This window comes from Mus musculus, chromosome 13 (genome assembly GCF_000001635.26).
Source record: "Mus musculus strain C57BL/6J chromosome 13, GRCm38.p6 C57BL/6J".
Lineage (NCBI taxonomy): Eukaryota > Metazoa > Chordata > Mammalia > Rodentia > Muridae > Mus > Mus musculus.
The window spans coordinates 52,604,417-52,626,086 of NC_000079.6; the positions used below are offsets into that span (position 1 = coordinate 52,604,417).

Below are 21,670 nucleotides of genomic sequence, written 5' to 3' on the forward strand. Positions count from 1 at the left end.
CAGATTGGCTGCTCCTGCTTGCAGGAGTCCATCAGGAGCCAGTCAGTGGACTGCAACCTCAGAGAAGGAAGGTGTGGTTGGGGTCACTGGACCCTCAAGCAATACTATAGACACCCAGCCTAGTCATCTGTAATTGTGCCCCTACCTATGTGTACATATGGCTTGGCATCTCAGGGAAGGGGTGGAGTGTGTAGGATGGGAAAGACTAGCTAGAGAATGGGAGTTCTAGCTATGTAGCCATGGGGAAGCCATCATCCATGCTGGGTACTGATCTTCTAGTGTAGTTGTTTTAGGGTCCCCTACCCATAAACCCCTTGGCCATGTTCTATAACTAAGCCTAAAAAACCCGTTGGTCGCTTAGAGTGAATTTTTGTGGACTCAAAATTCTTTGGACCCTTATGAGGAAGGGGGAGATGTTTATGTCATCTCTGGGGAGGAGTTTCCACAACGTCTGCTCATTGTTGAAAATGGTCTTCAAATAAATGAGGGTACATTGAGTTATTTTAATAGATTAGTGAAACCAAAGGTTCTAAGACAGGCTGCATCAAATTTGTGCTCACGTCACTGCAACTAATCTAGTGGTAGTAGAAGAGAAGTCCCCCCCCACCCTAAACACACATACCAAGGACTGGTCCAGTCTCTCTGTCAAGACTACCCAGGCTGAGCAGCTCCGAGATGCTACTGTGAACAGTTCTAGAGAACCTAATGGGTGGGATGGGGTGGCAATGCAGATGTCCTCGTATGTAAATAGAGGGTGAGGAGGGTGTCAAGACCACATGTGGAAGAGAAACTTCTCATCATTCTCCGGGAGCTTAGGGCAGATGCTGGACAGCTGGGACCATCCCCAGCTGTGTTTGTTGATCCCTGGCCTACACCAAGGAGATCAGAGCAGCAGCTTCAGGGTTGGTGATATATATATATATATTTATTTATTTAAAGAAGCTTATACAACATGAAATTATGTGGGGAAATTAAGAAAAATATGCACATGCTGGAGATACTGACGAATAGGAAGAATGTATTGACTGCCTGTAGGCAGGCCTTTGAGGTACTTAAGAACAATATATGCCAATGATGTCCTAGGGCTTCAGAGAAAAGGCAGGGAATCCAATGAGACAGCCTTTCATTACTGAAGCATGGAGCAGGTGACAGAGGTCCCTTCCTTGAAAAAACCATGAGTTTGTGTAAGACATGACTGAGCTCCATCAACACAGACACTGGGCTAGACATCTGGACAGCTGGTGCGCTGCTCTCCAGGATCCTCTGGACTTATACAAATTGGGCTTTTAGCATTTTCATTAGGAAAATAGCCTATAGCCACAGTAAACTCTCTAAAGAAGAGCATGTGTCCGTTAGGCACATAGTTTGTGGACATCTGGTAGGCCCTGAAACATGAGCCACCGAGTTAAAGTGTCCAGACCTTTGAAACTTACATTTTCATATAAGGCAAAGATGGAAGCAATCTATAAGGGAAATGGATACTTAAGTGAATTTAAATGAGGATGTGTTGGGGATCAATTTGAGGGCTAAAGGCACACACTGAAAAATCAGATCATGAGGCTATCAAGGGGGATGGGAGGATCTTAGACCACAGGCCTGGGAAGGAGGAAAGTCATTAGCGAAAATGCTGTAACCAAGAGAGGATAAGCCTGACATCCGAGGCCTGGAAGGACAATGTGGGACACAGCTGGAGTGGCTGGAGTCAGGCCAAGGAGGGCCTTGTAGGCCGGGGCTGTACTTGCTAAAGAGAAAATGGACAAAGAATGAGGCCCAGAAGAGAGGACCAGGTAAAACTGGGAGGTGGGCATTACACAGGCCGTGTTGGGAATGGGTGAAGAGCACCAGTGGCTTGGGGAGCCATTTACAGACTCTGTGTTGCTAGGAAACTCCCTCAAGACCCTTCAGCCATTGGCCACATTGGTGAAGATTGGGACTAGTCTACTCCATGTGTGTCCATGCTTAGAGAGAGAACAATCTTTTATGACTCTAGGGATGATCTATGGAAGACAGGAGAGAGGGAAGGCTCAAAACACTCTTCAGTATCATCTTCACTGGCTATTGCAGTTGCTATCACCTCTTTTAGGGAAGAAAGCAATGTAGTGGTCCCCCCAGATGAGGGTTCAGGGTAAGGAGTGGAGTTGGGAAGGTCGAGCTACCTCTTGGGCATCCAAGAGTAATTTAGATGAACCAACACATAGGGTTGACCTCACTAGAAAGACTGGATGTCCATTTAATCAGCAAATTACGGTCAGAAAAAAAAATGAATGACCCTCCACCAAACATCAAGAGCTGCTCCAGGCATGGAGGAATTATGGTTCCATTCATATCTTCCACAGCCAGCTCTACTGATATGTTAAAGGGAGGTCACCTTGTTACACTGGACCATGGAGAAGACTGAAGCAGGGAGGGGAGACAAACACCAAGGGGATTTCAAAATATGAAAGAAAAAAAATCCCCTCAGTCTGGGTGGTAGCTTAGTGGGTAGGGTGCTTGCTTTGCGGGGACAAGGGCTTGAGTTCACTAACCAGAACCCATGCAAAAGAGCTAAGCTTGGTGGCTCACAAGTGTTTGTAATCCTGCAGGGAGTCTTCAGCACTAGTTCTCACTGGGAAGGCAGCAAGGAGGCCAGAGTTTATTTATCTTTGGTAATTCCTCTGCGCATAACTCTTTGCTTTTCCAAGGCCAAAAGCCATTGGCTTCCAGCTACAAACTCTTGCTAGCAGCAGCAGAGAACTGAGAAGAAAAATGGCTTAATAGCAAGTGCTTCTCTCTCACCAGCTCAGGAGCTCCTGGCTGGTCAGGGGAGAGGCTGGGAGCTTATCAACTCTTTGTGAACCAGAAAGAAAAGAAAAGGAAGAAAGGGAGACATCAGTCACACACACATGCAGACTTTGGATGAAAAAAGAAAAGAGGCTTGATTCACTTCACACACACACACACACACACACACACACACACACACACACACACACCTTCTGATTGGGCCCGACTAACTGTCTCAACTCCACAACTGTTCATGCATACTTACATACAGACATCTATACTTATATATTCATGCACACACACACATACACACATTTAGTAGAGCAAAAGCTCCCATGAGCAAGTTCCATTGAGAAAGTGCCAACACAGAAAAAAAATCACGCATTCTGGATGAAAAATAAACTCCAATCTTTATTGCTCAGAAAAAGAAGAGGCTTCTGCCTTTTTATTGCTGAAAGTAAGGAAAGGCTCATAAGTAAGAAAATCTCATCCTCTTTATTGCTGAGAAAAATGCCTCACCCACCCCCCTCTCTTGCTGAATGAAAGAAGGCTTGTGTCCTACTGACATCGTTCTTAGTTCTTACACTTTCTCAGGAGAATAGATGGCATGGTTTTCCAAGCACCTTTACATTCTGAAAAGGGTTCATAGCGAGTTCAAGACACTAATTCACGTCAATAAATCGAACAAGAAGTTACAGCAAACGTGTTTCCATGTGTTTCCATTAAGACTAGTATCTAAATAAACATTCACTATCTAGCTTCTAGATCCATAAGCTCATTAAAAGTTTAAAGCAATAATTCTTATGGTGTAAGTTAGCATGGTTTTGTCAAGAGGCAAATTATTTGCCTTGTGTCTCATTAGTTTTGAAGTTTGTATAGGTAAATCCAGTCAATATTTTATCCTCTGTCCTTTTACCTGCAGTAAATTTCCCTTCCCAGTTTATGACCTTCAGTTATCAGATAATGGTTTCTCAGCTTGCCTAGAGGGAATATTTTTTTCCTCATCATAAATTTGTTGTAACCCTGCTTCCTTATCTTAGTGCAATTAGCCTGTGACACATGAACAGTTACAGAACTCTAATTGCAGCTTCCATACAATAGAGGATTCAAAATTACTTGTATAAATTTAGGAATTCTATATAACCATTATAATCATTATTAGGAATTACAAAATCATCGGTTTGTCTACATAGCATTACTACAAGAGAGTACATCCTGACGGATCTGCAGAAAATCTGCCCAACAGACTCCAGGGTGCCCAGGAGTCATTAGAATACGCAATAATGACAGGAAATCTCTTGTAGTCTTGCCTTTCTGAGCTCACCCATCACAGGCCATGCAAAAAATGGTGGCCCACTCCAGGAAAGAGACAGGAGGATCTTGGGATTTGCCAACCCGCCAGACTAGAGTATCTGGCAAGCTCCAGGTCCAATAAGAGGACTGTTTCATAAAAAAGGAGAGTGATTGAAAACAGCCTCTGAAGTTGACCTCTGGCCTCTAAATGTAAACATGCAGAAGCATCCACATGAACTAGCATGTGTGCACACATACATTTCCATACTCCTAAGGTCTTGCATGCATAATTTACATCCTACAAGGCCTCAAAAGAGTGAGAGATTTACTGTGTTCTGATGGCTCCCCATATACCTCACGGCAGCAGAGCTACCTGTAAGGTGTGTGCAGAGGTAAGTACTGGCCAACTCTGGGCACAGGTACAGTGAGGTGGAGTAGGGGGTTGCTTTGTCAGGACTGGGGTCTTACTACTTTCCTCAAGTTAATGCTTTTACAAAGTGGCTTCACACACTTGTCAATGTCAAACTGCGCAAAGATAGTGTTGCACTGAGAAGGAAGAGCAAGTGTCTCAGGACTGTTGAGGGTGATAACAGCATTGTGAGCTATGAACTCTCTCTGCCGTCAGAAGAGGGGAGCTCAGATGTGACATGCAAGCCACAGTGGTTGGTACAATGAGTTCAGTGGTGCCTGGAGGAGCACACGTGTCAGGACACCATGTTACCTGTGCCCACATGACATCTTTGAGTTGTGCAGCCACATGGGGGAGGATGACTTTCAGAGAGAAGGCTGTTCATCTAACTCCATGTGGCATGAGTTACACAGCATATACACATACCTCACATACACACACCACCGTGTGCCTATGTGTTCACACGGTGGTGTGTGTATGTGAGGTATGTGTGTATGCTGTGTTAAGTGTGTTCAGTGTGAGGTGTGCTTGTGTGTTCTGGGTACATGCACTGGCTGTATATACTGTATGTGGTATATGTGGGCTATATGTTATGATGTCTGTGTGCTGTGTGTACCTGTGATGCGTGATGTGTTGATGGTGTGTGTACCATGTGGTATGTGTGCATGTGATATACGATATGTGTGATATGTGGAATATATTACGATGTGGTGTGTGTGTGTGGTACATGCATGTGGTATGTGTGGGATATGTGTTTACAGTATGCTGTGTGCATGAGAGGTAGTTTGAAAACACCGAGAGGTAAATGCTCTCTCCCCAGGTGAAAGGATTTCCTTGTCCAGCATATTCCAGACGACCAGCATTTTTTACTTAAACATGCTTTGAACACTTTCTGGGTGGCGCTGTGTGTCTTTTCCATTCACAATTGTGTCCATGCATTCATTTCTCTTCTGCAGAGTGCGTTCCTCAGAGGTAGCATCTCCCCATGGCAAGCTCCTCACACACCTCCACCTACTGACTGATCATCTGCTATGCAGGGGAGGTGGGCCGAACTGTCCAGGGCTCTGGATGTTTCTCCTAGTGGCACCCAAGGCTGGAGAGGGCACTCTGGGTAGATGGCACTGGTTATAACTCAGGGAGCCACTTGCTGCTCTTTCCACCCCAGGCAGGAGATGAGAAAGCCTGTGGTAACGAGGCCACACCTATGGCTCTCTGAGATGTGACTGCAATGCTTGTTTATGTGAAGTAGGCTCCACAGCCTTGGGATGAAGCTCATCTGTAGGATACATTTCTAGCATTCGTGAAGTTCTTGGTTATACCCCAGTACCATATAAACCACATGTGGTAGTTCGTGCCTCTGATCTCAAACTGGGGAGAGGGAGGCGGGGGAATTAGAAGTTGAAGGTCATCCTTGACTACATACTGACTGAGTTCAAGGTCATCTTGGGTAACTTAAAACCCAAGAGACTGAGGAGGGATGCATAGCTTTTCTTAGCCCGTTCTGTGCCTACTGGGGCCCACCGGGGGCTTTGAGTTCTCACTGGTTCTGTTCCGTGGACCACTGTCTACCCTCAGGGTACTACGCCCTTGAGGACTGTGTCCAAAGACTACTGTGCACTTCTCTTTTTCTCAGTTTCTTCTTAGAATTCCTTGTATTAACTAGAAAAAAAAAAAAGAATGATAGTGAATTGGGTCACCTTCGTCAAAAGCCGTGGGTTTGGTTAGCTAACCACAGGATGTGTGTTGGGAGACCGTGGGAATTAGGTAATAATAGAAAGTACCACACACCAAACACACACACCAGTGTAAGCACTCTAAGCTTGTATCCCTGTGGAAACGGTTCTGGTAGTCATAGCCAGTGTCTCTTGTGGTTTGGGTTCTGCATTGTGACTCTCCCGTCTTTGTGGGCCCCAGGTACTTCTCCATACACTTCCCAGAACTCTGAAGGGGTGCAGACATGGCGGGAAGTGCTGTGGACAGCGCCAACCACCTGACCTACTTTTTTGGCAACATCACCCGGGAAGAGGCTGAAGACTACCTGGTCCAGGGAGGCATGACCGATGGGCTCTACCTGCTACGCCAGAGCCGCAATTACCTGGGTGGTTTTGCTTTGTCGGTGGCTCACAACAGGAAGGCACACCACTACACCATCGAGAGGGAACTTAATGGCACCTACGCCATCTCCGGGGGCAGGGCCCATGCCAGCCCAGCAGACCTCTGCCATTACCACTCCCAGGAACCTGATGGCCTTATCTGCCTCCTTAAGAAGCCCTTCAACCGGCCCCCGGGAGTACAGCCCAAGACCGGACCCTTTGAGGACCTGAAGGAGAACCTCATCAGGGAATATGTGAAACAGACCTGGAACCTTCAGGTGAGTCTGCTGGGCTTGAGCCCACAGAGTTCTCTAAACATATTCAGAGCCTGTGCCTCCTTTACCCAAAGACTAGGATAGCAGATGCCTGTGTGCTGCTGCCCCTCGCTGCCTCTCTTCCCACCCCATCTGCTCATGGGACCAAAGCGGAGTCCTCACATCCTCTCTGCCCTCCTCCTTTCACCACGAAGGAGAAGGTTGTGTTTTAACTTTATTCCTTTGAGTTTTTCTTCTTTGAAAGTCCAACTCTGGCTATTCATTACCAAGATCTGTTGTTCTCTCACTAGGAAGGAAAAGGGAACCAGCCTTCTCCACACTTAATCCATCTCCATGTTGTTATTTCCACCTTGTTTCTTCCTGGTCCAGGCTGCTGGCCAGGGCCTCCTCTGATGGACTTCCTGCAGGAGTGTTGGGGTAGGAAAGATGGGACCGACGACATGGCTGAACCCTGATAGACATGAAGCCCCAGGTGCCCTCCTTACACATGTCATCCTTTTAAACTTTCTTTAGTTGCATGTACTGATTTCGTGTGTTGGAGGCGGGTGCCTACAGGTCTACAGCATGCATGCGGAGGTCAGACGACTTGCAGGGGTCAGTCTCTCTTCCACCTCATGGAGTTCCGGGAGTCAAGCTGAGACGGCCAGGCTCAGCAGCCAGCATCTTTACTGCGGAGCTGTCTCAGGACCCCCAACCTCACACACATCTTATAGCTCCTTGGCTGTTATGAAATTACCAGGTTTCACACTGAAACTAGTTTGAGTATAGAGCTTTGGAGTATCTATTCTCTTAGCCCATTGGTTTATGATCTATATATTCAAATATTTGTATGGCTTTTCAAGGGCCCATCTCTTCATTCCGAAGCATATTCCTTTATTTATACACTTGATGACATGCAAGTAATATACAAAAGTCTTATTGGTTTTCTTATGAATGAGAGAAAGATGATCTAGAGGGAAGCAGAGTTTGGTGTTGATAGGACCTGGGACAGATGGGTCTAATGTCTTTCTACCTGGCCAGCTCAGTCTCTCTCCATTCACTGCAGGGCCAGGCTCTGGAGCAAGCCATCATCAGCCAGAAGCCCCAGCTGGAGAAGCTGATCGCCACCACGGCCCATGAGAAGATGCCCTGGTTCCATGGCAACATCTCCAGAGATGAATCAGAGCAGACGGTCCTCATAGGGTCAAAGACCAATGGAAAATTCCTGTGAGTGACAAGCCATCTCCCTACCTCCTCACCCAGAGCTAACAGCTTCCCCAGTTAGAACCCAGGTGGCCTGGGAAGGTGTCACACACCATCATCTACCAACACGGGAGTTGCTGTCACTTGTGACCCAGCATGTGTTTTATCTAGCCTGCCCGTAAAGATTGATACCGTGCCTAAAGAAAATGGTGTTCAGTCCCACGAGGGTTGGGTATGTTATCCGTGGTGAGAGCAGAAGTTCTTTGGATTGGAGGTATTTTCTGATGGAGGAATATTTGCACACATGTAACGAGAAATCTTAGTATCTTATCTAAGCCTGCCCTAGAAATTCATTTATGTTTTAGAAGCACTTGATGCTTATAATCTCTAGGCAATCAATTTCCTGTGTGTGTAGGTTTTCCTGCTAATGCATGTAAATGTATGTGCACCTGTGAATGGAGGTCAGAGGTGTACGTTAGGTATCTCTACAGTTGCTTTCTACCTTATATATCTTAGTATCTCCTTCTTATTTCTTATTGTGCGTGTGCATGCTGGTGGGTGGGGAGTACTTGTGCCACAGTTGAGGTCAGAGGACAACGTTCATGGAGTCAGTTCTCCCCTTCCACCTTTACATGGGTTCCAAGGATTGAATCCAGGTCACCAGGCTTGTGCGGCAACCACCTTTGTTCGCTGGCCCTCCCTTCCACCATGTATTTTGAGAAACAGTCTCTCAAAGAAGCTGGGGTTTGCTGATTTGTCTATACTGACTGGTCAGCAGCCCTCCCCCCCCCCCAGGAATCTTCTGTCTGAACAGAAATAGTTCTGTGGTCTTCAGTCTGGACAGCTCAATAATGTGAAGGCTTGGATCTTGGATTCTTGACCTGGGTATCTGCAGTGGGTCAGTGTGAGCCTAAATTCAGAAGGTTCTGGAGCAAATTGGGCAGTGTAACTGAGCAGAGTAGTAGTCTGGGGTGCAGAGAGGCTGGGAGCTGTCCTTGTGTGGTTAAGCCTTCTCATGTAACGATGCACCTGCCGAGGGAGTGCTGTAGGAATGCCTGCATTTGTCACCCCATGTCCCTACACAGAGGCCTTCTGGGAACCACCACCCCATTCCTTCCAGTGAAACGTTCTTAGATTCAGGGGTGTGGCCTTACAGTCAGGCAACATGATCAGTATCAGGTTGTCTTCCTAGAAATATAGGTGTTTCCTCTGCATTTGCATCTAGCTAAAGAATTTTCTCTTACTTCTGATATTAAAAAAAAAAATTTAAGGTGCTGAAAAGATGGCCCAGTAGCTAAGAGCACTGGCTGTTTTTCCAAAAGAGCCGAGTTCAATTCTCAGCACCCACGTGGCGGCTCACAACTGTCTCTAACTCCAATCCCAGGGGATCCAGTGCCCTCTTCTGGACTCTGCATGAGCTAGGAATTCATATGGTGCACAGACACATGTGCAGGCAAAGCACACAGAGACGTAAAAAAAGAAAAGAGTAAAATGAAGATTATTTTTAGATTATCTTAATCATTTCTCTTTTTAAAAACCTTTTGTTGGTTCTTTGTGACTTTTAAATCATGCTCCCCAATCTCTCTTATCTCCCCCTTCCCTTGTACCCTCCCCCACCCTTTCAAACTCCCTGCCAACAGAGGAAAAAAAGATCTCATGGAAGCTGTAGTATGTCACAGTGTGTCCCAGAGCATACCCTTTTGTTCACACTTCTGTGCTTGCAAATATTCATTGCAATGACTTGTTGGTCTTGTACAAAGCCTCTGGCTTCTGCTACTCTCTTAACACTGGAACCTCACTGGGATTCCTCTCAGATATCCTGGTGTTGCCCTATGTCATGGAGATCCTGTAGCTTTGGATCTATAGGACCAGCCCGGCAGTTCATAGATGGGGTACATGTTGGGATGGGCCATTCAAAGTCCCGAATCTGGGCAGGTATCTTGTGTGTGGCTGTTCTGTGAGTATAATACAAGATGCACAGGTCACTCTGTGTGCCATCTTCCATGCCACGCATGCTAAGACAGACCCGTGTCCTCTCAGTCCTGTCATGAGGTACTCGGCAAGGTCTCTGTGTCACTTCTGTACACACCCCTGCTGGGTGTGAACTCGTGCACAGAGCACACCTCATCCATCTCCACTATCCGTCTTGTTCTTAGTGCTCACTACAGCAAGGAGAAAGCTGAGATGGCCACACAGGAGATCTTGGTAGAAACAGAAGACTGGATCTGTTTATGGTCCAGTGTACAGCAAGTCCTCCATTTTGGGATGGGATGCACTCTTGAATCCCGTGTTAGTAGTAATGCCCTGCTGCCTTCTCTCAGGTGTGAGCCCAGAAGGTTCTGGAAGCCTTCCCCTCTTCTCTTTCCTTCCTCACCCTCTGTTCATTTCCCACCGTAATTTCCCAGCTGCCTGTGGAGGAATGACAGGGAAGACCAAGTCAACGGGAGTAGGCACCAAAGCTCCCTCCTCACTGAAAAGCAAGCACAGCCTACCTGCACTCACACGGTTTGAAGTGCCACTTTGACAGGCCAGACTCTTTACCACATCCTTCATCCTCCGAGGCCCCTTCACACTGAGGAATTCAAGAGTGAATAAAACTTTAGGCCTTCAGCCTGAGCCTACAGGGGCTGCTGACAGAAATGCACAAAGTATAGGAGTCTCTAGGGCAGCTGTGGAGGCAGCAGGCTACCATTGTATTCCTCAGAGCTGTAAATTTCCTATTTGTGCTGTCATCAAGCCAGGAAGTCACTCAACTGCTGTGTGAGCCACAGTTCCTATTTTCTGACTTGTGACATACATTGTGCAAAGAAGAAGAACAAAAAGGAACACAGAAGCAGTTATTCATTCAACAAGAGAGCCGTGTGTCTGAGTAGATAAGCATACATCATCATGCTTTCTACGTCAGGGAAGATGCCAGCCATCCAGGTTCACATGCTACAGAGCCTGTGACACGATAACATGCCACTTCCTGCCATGGTGTCTCATAAAATATGTGTTTATGTATATACATATTCATGAGCATCTATGTTCATGTATGCACGCATGTGTGTGTGTGTGTGTGTGTGTTAGGGAGGGGTCAGAAGTCAACACTCAATGTCTCTCTATAACTTTCCATCCATTCTGGGTGTCTTGGGAGCAAGGACTGGCCTCTTGTCTTCAACAGCTGTAATCTTAACTTGTATAGTGTTGCAACGGGAGGACCTCTCTGAGGACGTCCAAGGGGCTCTGAGAGAGAAAGAGGAGGTTAGCTGAGGAAGGGCATGCCCTAGCCGAAGAAGTATCTGTGAGAGCCTTAGTGACCCAGTATTGCCAGAACATGTTGCATGTGACCAGCTATGGGAAGGGAGGTCCCTATGATGTCGTGGCAACTGTGTTAAAACCCTTACTTTACTTAGTAATGGCTCCAGACGAAGACTAATGATGCCCAAGAGAAGCTGCGCTTATGTGGTACTTAGTTCAGTACCCTCTAGTTTCAAGAATCTGCTGGGAGTCAAGTTAAGTGCTCCCTGTAGATCAATGTCTGCTTTCCTGTTCCACCATCCACAATGTTCCATTGTGAAGATTAACTGGGTCAAGTTCGGAGACAAGCTGGGGACTGTGGTAGACCTGTGCTCCCTACATCCACCGATGTTTCCAATCAACTCTAAAGAACGCCTACCTTCCCCTTGTCCTTCAGAGGAAGTGTGGGCTCCTTACTGCAGCCTCTCCAGCCTGCTTAATGTCTGTTGCCTCTCCTCCCCCATGTCACGTGGGCCTGTCACCATGTTTCTTCTCATATTAACTTTTGTTTGATCTCTGTCTAATCTGTCCTTTTTTTGCTCATTAACTTTTAAAAAATAGTTACATCTTTCAATGTCCAGAAATTAAATTTGGAGTAGGGTTTGTTTACTTTTCACAATTGTTCCTCGGCATTTTTAGGAGCATCTCGTTGGTTGGTTGCTGATTCCTGTTTTGTTTCTTTAAGCGTTCCATGCATCATCGCTAGTTTGTATCCCATCTCATAGTTTTAATACTGAGCATATCCAGGTATACATATAATTTTCCTCCATGTCTCTCTCTTATCCGATGCCTCTTTTATCATAACTCATGTTTACTTACATCTGGGGTGACCTTTTTGAGTTCATATTTGGTTGATACTCATCTGTGGGGATGCAGAATGCCCTGTGCTCAAGTGCTTTCCTTCAGGATTCAAGTGGCGGCTGCTACCCTAAAGGCTGGCTCCTGCCCACTGTAGTGCTGGTAACTGTGTTTGTCCTCAACTCCACTAACACTGGTGTGTGTGTGTGTGTGTGTGTGTGTGTGTGTGTGTACATGCACATGCAAATGTATGCAGGTGTACATGATAGTGCATACATACAGAGGGTAGAGGTCAACCTTATATGTTACTTCTCAAGAGCCAACCACATTGCTCCTTCAAAAAGTGTCTCTCACTAGGACCTGGGGCTCATCAATTGGGCTAGGTTTCCTGGCCAGTGAGTCTCAGGGATCTGTCTCTCTCCACCTCCCTAGTGCTGGGATTTAAAGGATATGCCCCCTGCCCCACCCTCGCTTCCATCTCCTCCCACTTGCTCAGCAAGCATTTTACTGACTGGACTATCTCCTCCTCAGCCCCAAGCTCGTGCTGTTGCTTTCATTTGCCAAACAAGTTTGCCTCCTCAAGTTCCAGCTTACGGGGTGATCTATGCCTACTTTTCAAAATTATATTGTGGGCATCAAAGAAACCCTTCTCTTTGTTCGTTAAGGAATGAGACAGTAACTGTTGTGAGCCTCCTGGGCCACGGCGAAAGCCGAGTTCAGTCAGTCAGTCAGTCTGTCTTCCCACACTGGTATGGGTGATCAAAGCAGGTCATTCATTTGATCTGTGTGGGTTTGCCACCAGGGCGATCAAAAGAAGCATCCTAGCCCGTCTGAAGGGAAAGTTCAAAGACAGCCGTGGACTGATGTCAGTGTCAGTTTACTGATGCTGCTCAGAGGCCCTGGGAAGCTGGAAGAGAAGCCACAAAAAAGAATCTCTACCTAGGGACTGGAGCAGAAAGACAAAGAGAAAGCAGCGAGGGGCTGGGTGTATGCCTGCCTATCTTGTACAGACCAGCTGTCAGCCTCAGGAGATAGTCCCCCTGGGAGCTGTCCACCCATGAGATAGTCCCCGGGAGCTGTCCACCGAGTTCACCCTGGAACCTGGGGCTTGTTGATTATGCTAGGACATCTACTACCTGCAAGTCCCAGAGATCCACCTGCCTCTGCCTCTGCCTCTGCCTTCCCAGCACAGGGACTGTAAGCAAAATCATGACACTTGGCTGTGTTTGTTTGCTGTTTGTTGTTTGGGGAGCTTGCTAACTGGCTTGCTTGTTTGTTTTTGTTTTTCTTTGGTGGTGGTGGTGGGGGAGGGTTTCAAGACAGGGTTTCTCTGTGAAGCCCTGGCTGTCCTGGAACTCACTCTGTAGACCAGGCTGGCCTTGAACTCAGAGATCCGCCTGCCTCTGCCTCCCGAGTGCTGGGATCAAAGGCGTGCGCCACCACTGCTTGGCTTGTTTGTTTGCTTTAATAGGGATTCTAAAGGTTGAACTCAGATCATCCTGGTTGCAAGACAAGCACTTTTCCTACTGCACCCTCTCCACAGTGCAGGGAGAGATGATTGTGGAAGATGTTTCAGAAGACGCATGGGTAGAGAACACAAGTTTGGCATGCCTCAGATCTGGTTTGCTTTAGGGACCGATCTTGCTTTCAGGATCTGCACAGACAACACCCAGTGTTGCTACTTCAAGGTGTTGGCAGGCACAGCGTTTCTGTACCAAATGTCACTTATTCCAGGATCCCTGTCTCCTGTTTTCCTAGCCTTCTTGGAAAGGCTACTGTGCATTCTTAGCTCTGAGCAATGATCATTTTCCCACCTATTATTCCCCTCTCTCTTCACCTCTCTTTCCTTCCCCTCCTCTTCCCCCGCCCATCTTCCATCCTCTCTCCTCCTGCCCATTCAGACATTTTCCCTCCCCTTTCAACTCTGACCCCATCACAGATGCCCCTGGACGATAGCCACAGAGACTGAGTGGTACTCAGGCTGGAGTGAACCTGCTGTCCTGCTCTCTCTGTATCAGATGCAGACCGCATCCCTAGAGTTTTACACACCGAAGCCTTCAGTATCTCATTATCTCCCAGGCCCTCCACTCACTGCCTGGTCTCACCACCACCCACACATTCTTTTACCCTGGAGGGCACACAAAGGTAGAGAAGAGGGTTAAGCCCTTCCAGCAAAAGTCACACCCTCCTCTCTCACATCTATGAGGGGCAAGTTCAAGGTCTGTCTGCCGAGCATGCACGTACATACACATACACATTTCCTCCTACTACTTACCGAACTTCCCTCTCCTTACCGCTCCTCTTACCCTCCCCCTTACCCTCCCTCTCCTCCTCCTCTCTCTCTCCCCTTACCTTCCCACTTCCCCTTCTTCCCCCTCCTTTCTTTCTCTCTCTCTCTCTCTCTCTCTCTCTCTCTCTCTCTCTCTCTCTCTCTCTCTCTCTCTGTATTCTATGCCTACTTATGTGTGTTGATGTGCATGCCCATGCATGCAAATGCAGATGCCCAAGGAAGATTTCCAGAATCTTCCTCTATCACTTCCCACTTATTCTTCTGAAACAGGGTCTCTCTCTGAGCAGAGGCTCACTGCCTCAGCTGGGCTGGTCAGCCTGGGAGCTCATAGCATTTGTCTCTCTCCAACCTCCGTCGCTGGGCTTACAGGCACATGTGAAGATGTCCAGCCTGATTTACCGCAAGTGTTCTCACCCACTGAACCATATCCCAGCCCCTTACACGTGTGTGTGTGTGTGTGTGTGTGTGTGTTTTCACACATTGTCCTTTCTGCAAGCCAGCACACATTGTGAATGGTTTCCCTAGAAAACAGGCTCAACCCTTTATTCATATATGGTGTTTTATTGTGTGACTGGGCGTTACCCAATGACCAACCAGGCTTTTATCAGCCACATAGTCATCCCAAAGGAGTTGGCACCTCAGGGTGCTCGTGACTGACTGTAGGAGGGAGGAGGTGTTTCCACAGTGGTGAAATTTCAAAACACAAATCTACGATGGCGGAGAAGGGTCTTTCACCCTTCACCAGCTTCTCTGAGCTTCAAGCAGGGGCCTGGAGGGAGCCCTGGCCACTCTGCCAGGCAAGCGCCATTTCAAAAGAAATCATTCGTAAAGTTGCAACCTCCTCCTACTTTGAGGAGATGGGTATGGCAGGAGAAAGGGAAGTGAGGTCACTTCCGGTCCCAAGGCCCAGCTCAGCCTGGACTGTGGCTGTGGCCTTGATGTTGTGTGCTTGGAGAAAGCTGTACAAACCACCCCAGTTTACAGACACCCTTCTCCAGGCTGCTGGGACTTGATTGAGCTCTTCCCAAGTCCAGTGCATTTATGCTGGATGCTCTGAAAATTCATCTTCCTTCCTTTAGCAAATGCAGAGGCCACAGAGGCCTCAGGGACTCCCAGACCGCAGATGTCCCACGGACTCGCCCTTCCCCAGATCTCATGATTAGAACGCATGAGTTGCTGGAAAGGCGGCGAATAGCATGGCCTCAGAGGAATGAGGCTCTGAACTGGGAGAGTCACACCTCCTATTGCCATGCCAGCCAGATCTCACCTTCTCCGGGGCCTTCCTAAGTACTGATTCCTCCTATGATGTCAGGACTGCCTTGTGCCTGTGTCTCGAGGTTCAAGGGTGCACCTGTATGTTGTCACTCGCCATGGGGGCCTGAAGTCCTACATGTAGCTCCTGGTACCAGTGGAACAATGAAGTCTCATTCACCTACAGACGCCTCAGGCCTTGGGCTGTCTCTGTTGGCTCATGCCACGTGGCTATCATTCCCGTCTCAGGTGGGGGATGCTACCTGCTAATGTCAAACAATGTCTTAAACCCGGCCTTGGCACTGAAGAGAAAGGGAAGAAGACCATAGGAGTAGAAGAGTTCATAACCTCCTTTGTGTGCTCCAGAAAGTTCTGTTAACAAGCTCATTAGACTCCTCACCTGTCCTTCACCTGAGTCTAGGGGCTTCACAGACACCCCAAAGCCTGTGCCTGTGGCCCTGAGCCACACCCCCCCAAGCTCTTTCACTGATCTCCAAAGCGCCATGGCCCTGCTGGATCTTTGCCATAGTCCATCTCCAACCCTTGGCGTTTCCCTCTGGCTAACTCGCTGGCTCTGGTACAGAGCCCTCCTGTCATCTCGAGGTCTGGGTGCTGCGTGCCCACCACCTGCCCATTTGCTGGTGCTGGAGAGCACCTGCTGCCCACCAGGGCCACCAACTGTAGTGACGGTACTGCTTCCTAGGTCAAAAGGTCGCAGTAGGGGTAATATGGTGTGTGCTCTCTCTCGCAGGATCAGGGCCAGAGACAACAGCGGCTCCTATGCTCTGTGCCTGCTGCACGAAGGGAAAGTATTGCACTACCGCATTGACAGGGACAAGACCGGGAAGCTCTCCATTCCTGAGGGGAAGAAGTTTGACACCCTCTGGCAGGTATGTCTCTGTCTCTCTGTCTCTCTCTCTCTGGACTCACTTCTGTGTGTCTCTGTATCTCTCTCTCTTTGTCTGTCTGCCTCTCTCTCTGTCTCTCTAGACTCTTTCTTTCTCTGGACTCTCTTCTCTGTCTCTCCCTGTCTGTCTCTGTCTCTCTCTGTCTCTCCCTCCCTCCTGGAGGGCACAATGCAGACCCACTGGGATGCTAGTTCCAAAACTCTTAGGAACAAGAGGAGGAACGAGGCTATCTGTCCCATACCCTCCATCAACCCACTTTCTGATTTCTAGAAGACTTGTGTGAGAAATGTTCACACAGACCGTCATCAAGTCAATGAAGCCACAAACAGGCTCCGTCACCTGGTTAGAGCCATAAGTTCCTGGTGCCTCAAGATCATGTATTTTAGGGCAGCATTAAGAATTTGACAGAAGGCCATGCCATCAGGGACTGGAATAACATGTGCATGCATGCACACACACACACACACACACACACACACACACACACACACACACACATACTGTAACTGATCAAACAAAAACCCTAGGGACTGTGACCTAGCTGGTCCTGGAGCTCTGAAATGCCAGGGTAGACACTGAATTTCAGGTGACATCCCAGTGGATAACCAATATGGGAAGCACCCTCCTAGGCAAGCATCCTCATAGCCGAGCCACCACAGGAAGTTAAAACAGCTTAGAAAGCAAGTCTACTCTTCCTGGGCTGCAGACAGCTGCCTGTCCAAAGAGCACCCCATACCTGCTCTGCAATGTGTTCTCAACCTAGCTGTCAGTAAGCCTCAAGGCAACTCAAGCACCCCAACATTATTCACCCAGCTCCCCACATTTGCTACTGAGCACATTCCGCTTCCTTAATTTGATATCATAACTACATTAACTGTGGATGCAGAAGGATCAAAAGTAGTAAATTCAAGGCTAGCCTGGGCTACATAGAAAAAATCCTATCTCAGCAAATAAACAAAAAATTAAGTCAATAAAGGACTAAGTGATGGAGATGCTATGGAGACCCCGAACCCCTAATGTATCCCTATCTGGCTACGTGATGGTTATTTTTTTTAAACTATTTTAAAATTTTATTATTATTATTATTATTATTATTATTATTATTATTATTATTATACATAAGTACACTCTAGCTAACTTCAGACACACCGGAAGAAGGCGTCAGATCTCATTATGGGTGGTTGTGAGCCACCATGTGGTTGCTGGGATTTGAACTCAGTACCTTCAGAAGAGCAGTCAGTGCTCTTACCCACTGAGCCATCTCACCTGCCCGTGATGGTTAGTTTTAGTTGTTAATTTGATACCATCTAAATCACCTGAGAAGAGAGCCTCAGTGAAGGATTGTGTAGATTAGAGAGTGAGCATATCCATGGGGATTCTTTTGATTACATTAATTGATGTGGGAAGACCCAGGTCATTGTTGGGTGGCACCATTCCCTAAGCTTGAGTTCTGGTCTGTGTAAGAGCAGAGAGTGCTCACTAAGCAGTAAGCATGCATGCATTCATTCACTCTCCACTCTTGACTATGCATGTGACCAGCTGCTTCAAGGCTAAAAAGTTTGTTGACTCTATCCAAGGACATCTTTGGCCCATCCCCCGAGTACCCTGTGGAAAAGAGACTATCTGGGGTTTAGATGGTTTTAAAACCTGTGAGGGCTGTGACTTATCCGCTGTCTCCCCCTCTCTCTCTCTTAACCATTTTCTTCCCTGTTTCTTTTCCAGCTAGTGGAACATTACTCTTACAAGCCAGATGGGCTACTAAGAGTCCTCACGGTACCATGCCAAAAGATTGGTGCACAGATGGGTGAGTGATCGGCACAGAAGAGGCTCTGTTTTGGGGGAGCTAGCCATTGTCAACCTGGTGTCAGATTTGCCAAACTCACACAGGGTGAGGCTTCGGCTTTACCGTGTGATTAAACTAGATGTCACTCAAATTCTTGGAATCATTAGCTGAAAGATAACCATAACAAAAACAAACAAACAAACAAACAAAAACTAGAAGATTTTGATTGCATGTGTGGCCAGGATGTTGGCACATATCTTCAGTCCCAGCATTAAAAAAGCAGGGTAGGGAATCTGTGAGTTCAAGGCCACTGTCAGACCCTGTCTCAAAGAGAAAAGCTTACTTGGTGGAATGTGTGAAAAATCCAGTAAAAGAGAAAAGTACAGATGCAGAAAGTTGAGTCTCCCCAGTATGTTCCCATCATACTGATAGATCTGAGAAGTAGATGGTTTGAACAAACACAGAAGTACACAGAACTGTAACCATGACATATTCTCCTTCCAGGCCACCCAGGAAGCCCAAATGCCCATCCCGTGGTAAGTATTCTCTGAGGCGTCTCTGCTGGGGAAGCAGCTGTGTCTGGACACATGGGAAGGTCAGGCTTTAGTCAGCACGGGATGGATACTCTGAGCACATCCCGGAAGATCTGGGAATCCAGTGAGTCTGAGAAAGCCTCAGCCTGTGACCACCGCCCAGCTAGACGTGTTTTCATGGTTTCTCGGCCGTTTTATTTTCTCTTCATTCTTTGGAAGTATACAGAGTGAGACAGAAACCCCCTAGGAGATCAGAAAATCCACCGGTCAGATGTAGAAAAGGGGAATATATCGTCCACGTTCAGTCTTGTACTGTCTGTGTGAACTCGTGTGTGCCATGCACAGGTCTGCCAACATGCATATCAGTATAACATGGCCAGCGGATAGGTATCTCCTTGAGGTTGGCTACCCAACTTCTTTGGCCCAACCAATTGACACCTTATTACTAGGGACTTGACTTAAATTGATTTGACTAATGATTAGGGGAGGCAGGGAGGGGCCACTTGGCAAGATTTCAAGAGAAAGGTCCAGAGAAGGAAGGAGTCTTGGCCAGAATGCACATTCCACTCCATGCCACTCACTAGATAAGAACGGAGCCCAGATGGCCCTGTGTTGGGTTAACCCTTTCATTGCCATGCCTTCAAAGAGAGAAGAACCTCAAGTCCCCTCTCCATCTGGGATGTCGGAGCTGGTACTTAGGTTACTTCACAAGAGCATCTCTTCTCATATCTAGGGTCTTCAGCGAGCACATCCCAGCTCATTAGCACCACCAGGGAATAATTCTTGACTTCTATCTTGCTAGATGCTAAAAAACCCAATATCTACCAGGCACATGTTCTGTCTCCAACAGGGGCGGTTGGCCACTTGCTACTGAACCTGTTCATTCCAGGGTTAGTACTTCTTACCAGACTGAGAGCCCTTGAGTTGGCTAACACACCCTGGAGCTTTAGGGTCCTCTGAACCACAGTGCCCCCTGGTGGCCTCACCTGGTGTTTATCATTCTGTGCCCTTGAGACAGATCTGTCTAACTTGTGACCCGAGGGTTGCGTATGTCCCAGGATTGTGTAAATGAAAATGTTATATTGCAACCACTGACACCACTGAACAGCCAGTGACTAGAGTCTCTTGTGGAGTCTGAGACACAAGATTTCCACAGACAACGTGGCTGCTTCTTGTCTCAGCTTTAATTTTGTAGCCTTCAGTGGGAAATTATTTATTGAAAATTCTTGACCTCTCTGCCAGAATGATAGGCTCTTCTGGAAGCTTCTCAAATGATCCGGACTTGCATGCAGGAAATCTCCCTGGGGCAGGTGAAGGGAGCGGGCAGGGCATTTGCAGAATCGGGGCCAGGTAGCATGTCATGACGAAGAATATCCTTGCATGTGTTTTTCTGAAACTAAACGCTCTATTCCTCTCTGCCGTTGTGGTTTCTAGACTTGGTCACCGGGTGGAATAATCTCAAGGATCAAATCCTACTCCTTCCCAAAGCCTGGCCACAAAAAGGTGCTAAAGCGTCCCGTGCTTGCTGTCCCTGACTGAGTGGTAGGATAGACCCTCCTGCAGCCCGTGCTTGGCTGGCTATCCTGTACCCAATGCGGCTTTGCCTCTGTGCCTCCCGCCTGCCCAGCTCCGAGCATACCCGCTGAGCCTCGCAGCCCCATGCTTTGTCTCCTTACCTCTCTTTACACCCTGCCTCCTGTGCTCCTACTGAGCCTTGCAGTCCCTGCACAGTGCACACATGCCCTCCCTGCCTGTGGCTTCTCCGTCACCGCCGCTGCGCAGCCTGTCCACGTTGCCTTGCCCTTTACAACACGTACCTCCAGTCACTTCAGTGAGCCCCACCTGCTGGCTCTCATTCCAGAGAGTCTTTGCACGCTCAACTCACCTTCAGTGTCCAGAGTCACAAGGGGCAGCATCAGGGCTTCTGCCACATAGAGTTCTTCCCAGTGGAGGCAACCAAGGTCCCCAGGGGAGCTCTACCCCCTGAGACAGCAGGTTGATTTCTGCATTTTGTTACATGGCTGAATTTTGAGGGACAGTAAAAAAAGGCCTTCATGGGAAGATGGCCCAGAGGCCAAAGGCAGTTGTCACCAAGCCTGACAGCCTGAGTGTGATTTCCTGCAACTCACACAGGGTGGAAGGGGAAAGCCAGAACTGACTCCTGCGAGTTGCCTCTGATCCCCATGTATGGGCCTTGACTCCTACACAGATTTATTTTCAGGGTTTAGGAATCAAACTCAAGCGCTTCACCACTGAGCTGTGCCCAAGCTCCTGGTTTCTGTTTGTTTATTTGTTTGTTTGGTTGGTTAGTCTGTGAGACGGGATTTTACTCTGTAGCCAAGGTTGTCTTTGAACTTAACTCCACCTCCCAAGCTCCAGACTTATAAGAAGTCCTACCCTGACCTTTGTGTTGACTTGTTTATAGTGAATTACATACACAAGCATGCACACACAGACACACACACAGACACACACACACACACACACACACACTCACACGCACGCATGCACCCCCATATGTGTATATGTATGTATATGCACAGATATATGTGCATATATATACACATATGTAATGTGTATTATATACATCTGTGTATATAATATGTATAGGTTGTTCTATCATATTTATTTTTATCTTCTTTAGGTAAAGATTAACTTTATTAATAGTTGTTTCAATTTTATATCAATGTTTTTTCCAAGCGTGTGGGCATATGATTAAGCCAGTGTACACAGAGTTGTATATTAAGGTATTTATTAGCAACAGACAGCATAAATGCCCACGAGTTCTACTCAGCAACTATTTGCTCTGTTGG

General features: G+C 47.5%; 1 protein-coding gene across 5 annotated transcripts in view; it reads left to right on the forward strand.

Annotated features, from left to right (window-relative positions):
• Syk (spleen tyrosine kinase) overlaps positions 1-21,670 on the forward strand; it is a 66,183-nt gene that overhangs the window by 21,807 nt on the left and 22,706 nt on the right. For 4 of the 5 annotated variants that reach the window (XM_006516895.4, NM_001198977.1, XM_017315470.2 and 1 more), the window contains 6 exons: positions 6,380-6,836; positions 7,879-8,039; positions 16,385-16,523; positions 18,264-18,345; positions 18,829-18,860; positions 20,292-20,360. In XM_006516895.4, coding sequence (XP_006516958.1) covers positions 6,423-6,836; positions 7,879-8,039; positions 16,385-16,523; positions 18,264-18,345; positions 18,829-18,860; positions 20,292-20,360 — 897 coding nt within the window. In that variant the 5' untranslated portion in view covers positions 6,380-6,422. The remainder of the gene's footprint in view (positions 1-6,379; positions 6,837-7,878; positions 8,040-16,384; positions 16,524-18,263; positions 18,346-18,828; positions 18,861-20,291; positions 20,361-21,670) is intronic. The other variant, XM_006516897.4, reaches the window with a different exon arrangement.